Source organism: Lepidochelys olivacea (assembly GCF_965140295.1).
Source record: "Lepidochelys olivacea isolate rLepOli2 genome assembly, chromosome: 5".
In the NCBI taxonomy this organism is placed as follows: domain Eukaryota; kingdom Metazoa; phylum Chordata; order Testudines; family Cheloniidae; genus Lepidochelys; species Lepidochelys olivacea.
In genome coordinates, this window is record NC_140415.1 from 22,599,074 (window position 1) to 22,606,778 (window position 7,705).

General features: G+C 38.4%; 1 protein-coding gene across 1 annotated transcript in view; it reads right to left on the bottom strand.

Annotated features, from left to right (window-relative positions):
* CPLX4 (complexin 4) overlaps positions 1-7,083 on the bottom strand; it is a gene marked incomplete at both ends in the record, with an annotated part of 32,582 nt that extends 25,499 nt beyond the window's left edge. Inside the window, 2 exons of the mRNA XM_084628786.1 lie at positions 3,549-3,636; positions 6,917-7,083. Coding sequence (XP_084484912.1) covers positions 3,549-3,636; positions 6,917-7,083 — 255 coding nt within the window. The remainder of the gene's footprint in view (positions 1-3,548; positions 3,637-6,916) is intronic.
* Positions 7,084-7,705: the final 622 nt, after the last annotated feature.

Sequence of the window (7,705 nt, forward strand, 5' to 3'; positions counted from 1 at the left end):
TCCTGCAAAGCCCTCTAGGTGGGAAAAAAATATATAAAATGAGAGACAACAGGTGGATATAACAAACAGATGTGGGGAGCACAAGGAAACAGTGACTCAATTATGGTAAAAAGAAAAGGAGTACTTGTGGCACCTTAGAGACTAACCAATTTATTTGAGCATAAGCTGTAGCTCACGAAAGCTTATGCTCAAATAAATTGGTTAGTCTCTAAGGTGCCACAAGTACTCCTTTTCTTTTTGCGAATACAGACTAACATGGCTGTTACTCTGAAACCTGTCATTATGCAATACAATTATGGTAAGTATAATGAGGATTAATATATTCATTTCAAAGGGTCTGACATTAAAATTACAAAGACAATTGTAATTAATATTGCTGTCGTATGCTATACCACCCACTGTACATGTATTCACTGTATATGGAATATGCCAGAGAACCATTTATCTTTTTGCACTAGGCAAAAGTGTAAAGATTTTCAAGGACAATCATTGTAGTACTAATTGATGCAGCAGATGTTTGATTCCATATAAGAAACCTAGTTGGTTCCTGGTCTGGTTAAACTGTGATCAGAAAAATACTTTTATTACAAGGTAGTCTTGGAAGAGCAGATATACTTTATTATGTAAACTCAGACCTTTGCACGAGGAAGTGAAGATGTAAGGCTGGCTTTTAAATTTTAAGGAGTCAGTTGCTCATACAGTACACAGAAATGTCCAGTATAAAAGGGCTTAAGGTGAAGAGACTAAGCATTCCTAAATACGTCCATGCCTAGTCTAGTGTAGCTGCTCACAGAGCTATTAGCTTCCCAGGAAGGCTGAATGGCCCAGAATTATTCGCAGGGCTTCTTAGCCTTCAAAAAGAGGGTTGAGTAGGGAATCAAGGGGGAAAAAGACATTATCGATGAGGACAAATCAGTCTTTTAGAGGAAAGGGAATAAAAGCTGAAATTTCAAGCAGAGAATTGGCAAATGAAGTTAACCAAAGCAATCTTCCTACAGAGCTCTCCTAACCCACCAGGCAAGTCCACTAATAAGAGAAAAAAATAAGTTCACTATCAGAAAAAATTGATTAGTAGCTCAGTTAGCCCAAGTACTGTGCGGAAAAACCCAGCCTTGTCCACCTCAACACGTGGCAGTGAGTTATGGTCCACAACATTCCACAGTGGTCTCTAAGGCCTTGTCTCGGAGAAACGTAGAAGGAAATTTTGCTACTTTCCACAGGCTGAAACCATAGCAAAATGCTACAACTATGAACTCAGAAGTGACTAGAAAAGAAAAAGGAGGTGTGGTTGCAAGTTCTGATTAGTGGAGATGAATCACATACTTGGGTCAGATTGGCAGCTGCTGGAGGAGGCCAGGCATGAACTCAGAAAGAACAGGATGGAGTCTCAATGAATCCCTGTCAATTTTCAGAGCAACTAGTTCAGATACTATGATTTCTCATTAACTTAACTCTATGGACAGACATATACACATCTTTCTACATATTCATTTGGATACCAGTCTAGGAAATGTCACTGTCTTAAGGGTTAACCATGCTATCTACAATGCGTCTGATGCCATCACAGCTTGCCCAGGCTGTTAATAATGTTCCAGATGTCTTTGTTGCTTGACAGCTTTTACTTTTCAGGGTTACCTTTTGGTTTCTCAGTTAATATTTGATCAGTGGCATTAGGGACAGGGACAGGAGAAGGACCCATTGCAACAAACTTCTGACCTTATAAGAATGGCAGAATAAATGAAACTCAGCATTCAAAAGGTTCAGAGGGTTTGAACCTACAACACTGAAATGGGAGTTTGCAATGCCATCAAAATGCTGAAAGCCCTAGTTTTCAACGTTATTGTGTGTGTCTTGCTGAGCACTGGCCCTTTATTCAGTGCAGTACAGAACAAAGCTAGAAACATGCTCATTCCCCCATATTTACAGTGTAAGTACAGCTGTTAAAACCTAACAATTAAGCCTTAACTAAATCATGTCACTTAACCGCAGACTCTGTCATACAATATTCCAGCAGCAATGCTTGGTGTTCAGCCTCTATATGAAGCTTTAAATTTAAAAAAGGCTCCAAATGCCAATTCAGCTCCAACTTCCTCTTTTCTTTTGCTGCCAAAGCACTCTGCTTACTGACCTTCCAAAATTCTCTCTCTGATGAGCAACAGGAACCTAAAGCCACAGTAGTCTCACCCGCAAGTTGTCCTCCCTTTTTATGCTTAATCATACATACCAAGAACCAAGGGTAACATTTTCAAAAGAGCTTATATCCCATTTTCAGAAATGACCAACATACGTATGAGCTGAAGTCTCATTGAAAAACCAGTGGAATTTAGCCTCCTCAGTGTGTTTGTAGCTTTAAAAAAAAATTAAAAAATGGAATGTAGGCTCCTAAATCACCTAGGCACTTTTGAAAATTTTACCCCAAATATTTGATTGTGGTGATACCCGGCAATATTGCAAAGGGCAGTTCACTCCCATTATTGTAGGTGGGACAACTGGAGTAAGAAACCACAAGATTATTTTTAAAAATTATTTCAGTAACACAATTTTATCATTGAAATATTTTTCATTCCTACAGTGTTGCCCATCTGAAGTATCTCATATAAATATTAATCAATGAAGCCTCACAATAATCCTGTGATGTAAGGTGGAGAAACTAAGGCACAGAGAGGTTAAGTGATATTATATTGGGTCCCAAAGCAAGAGGCAGGCTGTGAAAGAGCCAGGAATTAGAGTGGGTCAGAAAATGTCCCGTCCCCCCGGACAATTTTGATTTTTCCTTTGAAAAAACAAAAGATATTTGACAAAAACCTCAACGTTTTCTAAAGCAGACACATTTTGCTCAAAATTTCATTTGATCAAACCCCAATTTTCTTGAAAAATCATACTGATGGAAAATTTTCAGCTACCTCTTCCAGGAATAAAACTAATATCTCCAAATCCCAATCCCCATTTCTTAACGAGACAGGGTTTTCAAGAGTGACTAGCAATTCTAAGTGCCAAACCTGATGGAGATTTATCTGAGCACCCTTTAAAATGAAATCCCTTTAAAGCATCTCAGGTTGGGCACCTAAAATGGAGGCACTGAAAAATCACTAAAAAGAATGAGGAGGACTTGTGGCACCTTAGAGACTAACCAATTTATTTGAGCCTAAGCTTTCGTGAGCTACAGCTCACCTCATTGGAGGCATCCGATGAAGTGAGCTGTAGCTCACGAAAGCTTGTGCTCAAATAAATTGGTTAGTCTCTAAGGTACCACAAGTCCTCCTTTTCTTTTTGCGGACACAGAGTAACACGGCTGCTACTCTGAAACGTGAAAATCACTAGCCGCTTTTGAGAACCTAGAGCCCAGCCTTCCTCCATTTTTGTGTTATGTGAAGTGTAGTGTAGCATAGCATAGGGATCTCTTTGGCCAAGAGACTTGACAGTCTCAATGTGCACATTTGCTGGAAGATGACATGGGTATGGAAATCTCCCTAGCCAGACAGCAGGTCTGATTGCAGCTGTTTTAAAATTGGCCTGCGAACTAGGTCATGATTGTGACTTGGTCTTACCTTAGGCAGCCTGTACTTTTCTCTCAGATGAACCCTCAGACAGGCTCTCTCTGCCTTTTTTTGTGCAAATGCCGCATCTCTCTCCATCCTGAAATCAAAATAAGAGGAGTGTAACCAGAAACCCATCATGTGACAACTCGTCATTGTCACGGAACTAATTACTCAGCTATAGAAAACTAAAGGCTGAAGTCATTCTCATCCCATTTTATGCTTTAACACAGCATAGTCTGTATCAGACTAAACAAACAACAACGAACAGATGCAGAGCTCTTTCCAGACATTTACTAATCAGCTTCATCGCACCTATAGAAGATAGGTTAGTATTATGCTCATTTTACAGAGGAACTTGAGACACAAAGTTAAGTTACTGGTCCAAAGCTAGAAATGGAGTCACGGTTAGAGGTTGCACTAGAAGTCAGGAGTCCCTGGTTACCAGGCCTGTGCTCAGACTAGTAGGTCATTAATCTCTGTAAGAAATGAAGGACAAGTCTAATGATGTAAGTTATGTTTTGGTCTCGCCTCCAGTTTTGTTCTCTCTGCTTGGCTGGATCTTGCACTGATTATCACTGAGATCAATGGAGAGCTCTTTACAGCAGAATCTGAAAGTTCAAATCTTTCCCTGATAATCTGAGAGGAGACTCTTACCCTCCATTCAGTAAAAATATGCCTGTTCAAGGGAGGCAGCTATATCACCACAAATTTAATGGGAGCAATAAAATAAAATAAAATAAAATAAAAGTGGTGATAGGTCTGTTTACCTCTCACATGACCATTGCTTCCAAGCGATATTTGATAGGGACGCTACTTTTGGGCCAAATGCAACAGTCCTTAATCAAAACTCCAGGATTTGGCCATTCCTATCAAATGTCTTCCAAGACTGAAGCCAAATAAGGGGTAAACAGACATTCGTCACTGCCAAATTTATGAATGGCCATTTTACTGAATCAAGGAAAAATCTGACTTAAATTGATTTAAAAAACATTCACTGTGATTTTTGGTTAGAGTGTTTATATTTTTAGCTGTAAAGTTGATAACACTACAGCTGGTTGAGAACTATCCCCCGCGCCTCCCCCCCCATTCTCCAAACTTCTTCATTTTCATGAATTTTTTTCATAACATGTTTGGTTTTTGTACAAAACCCAAAAGTGGTTTGATCAAATCTTAACCATAAGCTTTCAGAACAATATACATGGATTTAGCAGAAAAACTTCCTTTAAAGTTAAAAACCTGCATACATAATATGCAATTGCCTGCCATGCAGTTTCCTGTTCCTGTCCACTAGAGGCTAATGGGCTGTTGTGGATTCATAACAAACTGTGACATATCTATTAGGTCGTGTAATCCACTCTCTTGCCGTTGCAACATTATTTTCTGTGGAACATATTCTAGAGTTTCATGTAAACTAGTTTTAAGCATCCACTTGAAAAGCTATTCCACAGCCGAAGCAGACCTCACTCAGGAACTTATTCTGATATTCAGCATACATTTTCTCACCTAATGTCATCCCAATACTCTAGGTAGCCTGCCTGTGTACAATAATAAGAGATTCTCTTTCTGCATTTTTACATCCATCACATACCTGTAGATAGTCATTTCCCACTTATTTATTGCTATCATCAAATCTTTACAAAGAAGATGGGGTTAAAGTGTGACTTCAGAGAGGAAGTTCTAGAAAATCAAGGCTAGAATTGATGCCCATCTATCATGAATAGTGAAATCAACCTGCTTATAATGCAGGAGAATGGACTATGTGACTCATTAGAGGACCCCTTTGCTGTTAACAAGTCTCTCATTTGCTCGTTTACATGCCTTCCTGATGAATGGTGATTGATGCATTTTCACATTTTTAACCTAAGCAGTGTTGGTTAGAGGTTAAACAAAAATAGTGGAGACAACGGGGTCACGTCAGGGGTTCTAATCCAGTCTGAGCCTCTGACTCACTATGTGACCTTGGGCAAGTCATTTAACCTCTTTGATCCTCAGGCTGTGCAGCCGTAAAACTGAGTAAAATTAGGAGGTCACTAAAACCAGATGTTACATCTGTGATCATGTTTCCAGGATGAACTGACATACAATTACAGAACTAGTGCAGTGTCCAATTCCATCATTCAGTTTTTCTATGCAAAAACACTTAACCATTTTCATTACAGTTTCCCTATCCCCACCTGTGCTGGAAGGGAAATTGTTCACTTATTGACTTATAGCACAGCTTCATATTTAAAAACACAGCACACTTCAAAACATTATTGAAATAACATGTTCTTCTCTTTCGAATCTTTTCTCCTCTCCAGATTTCTTGCTTTGCTTATCTATTCCAGCACAGCATCTTTTGGCCGGCTGATTGAAAAGAAAAAATAATCTCCCACTATGTAATGTACCACAAAAGAAGGTAACATTTTGAATTGTTTTTACAAACAGGTTATATTTATTCAGAATTTTATGACTGAAATTGCTGCTGCTAAATATAGACCTGGATACCTCTTAAATTCCATAAGTCATTAACCTTTCACCTATAATCATCTTAAATGTAGGATTTATACAACCATTATGTAATTGATCGTTAGTGAACTAGATGCAGTGGAGATTTAGAATTCAATTGTCTTTCTTTATTATTATGCAGGGTTTAAACTCCTATCTGCTTGAAACCCATTATTTTACTTTATATCTGCTATGTAAACAATGCCCACGCATTTTATTTGTCAGAAGGTGGTTACAGATTGCAATTATCAGCCAAATAAAATTCCTGAGCTGTAAACAGAGAGCAAACCTCTCTGCTTCATTTAATAGAGAGTTTGGACAACTGGAAAAATGGTTTAAATTTATAGTTTTGAAATTAGTCAAGCATCCTTCAAATAAACATTACCAGCTTTACATTCTTCATTCTTCCCTGTCCTCAATTTTTGCAACAATAAATGGGGGAGATAAAATATTTTAAGCATATCAGATTTAGTGTTTTAAGTGGGTCAATCATATGATTTTCAGCATTAACCACTGCATTCTTAGATTGCAACCAGCATTTACACCATTAAACCTACAGAAATAAACTTGAAAGAAATTATCTTGCCCATATGGAAGCAGAAAGCAACACCAGCACAAGATGTGTAGGTGAGTGTGTGGGGAGGTGGGGAGGGTGGAAATGAGGGTGAAGATGAGGGTGAAGGATGAAACCATGATACAAAACATCTTACAATTTTCAACTAGATGAGCTTTTGTTTTGGAGAGGCTGTTCAGAAAGCAATGTTCCCTATGCTTTAAAATAGGAATGTGGGGTAAGGGGACAATGTTCTGGCTTTTTCTGGGGTTATTCTCAGATGAGCCAAGTCATCATGAATTAGTCACACATTGATAATAAGGGAATGTGTACTCACTTCTCCTCAACAATTTGCTTTTGATATTCCTCATATTCCTCTCTAGTCATTCCTGCTGCTGCAGCTGGGTCGGAAGGACCACTTTCTTCTTTGCTTTCCTCACCTCCACCACCAAGTCCTAAATTCTTGACCTGGTTGCTCAACATGCTTTTCATTAAGAAAGCCATTTTCTTCCCAAGAAAATTTAAAAACCAAACCAAACAGGCTCCTGAAAGATAACAATACGTTTGTCAGCAAAGGAATTTCTACAGCCTCAGCAGCTCTTCAAGGGCACAATGCTAGTGAGAAGTGGATGCCAAAAACAGTTCGTCAGCCATAATCTGGATTAAAGTGGTGAACTCCTTAGTATCTAGAGGCAGATGGTTCAGATTACTCCAAAAAGTCATTAGATGCAGCTACCTACTTTTAATATTAATACCTTAAGCTAATTGTAAATACAGAAAAATTCACATAGTTCACAATAGCATTTTGATTTTAGTCTTAAAACTCTCAATTACACGGAGACCAAAAAGCCTTAATCAGAACACACAGTATCTGAAATAAAATTGATGATTACATGGTTGATTCCATGATCACAGCAGAATTGTAAAATTCAGGCTACTGAGCAGCAAATTCTGTTGGATGTACACAGTCCAATGAGATTTGAAAACTAGGATTCTTCATTAAGCAAAAACAATCCTTTTATCCATTAATATTTTTATCCCATTGGACAGAAAGTACAGTACAATGGGGGTTTTCTTCATCTGCTTTTTCAAGCCTTTTAAATGGTTGGTTTCTAGGACAGATGAA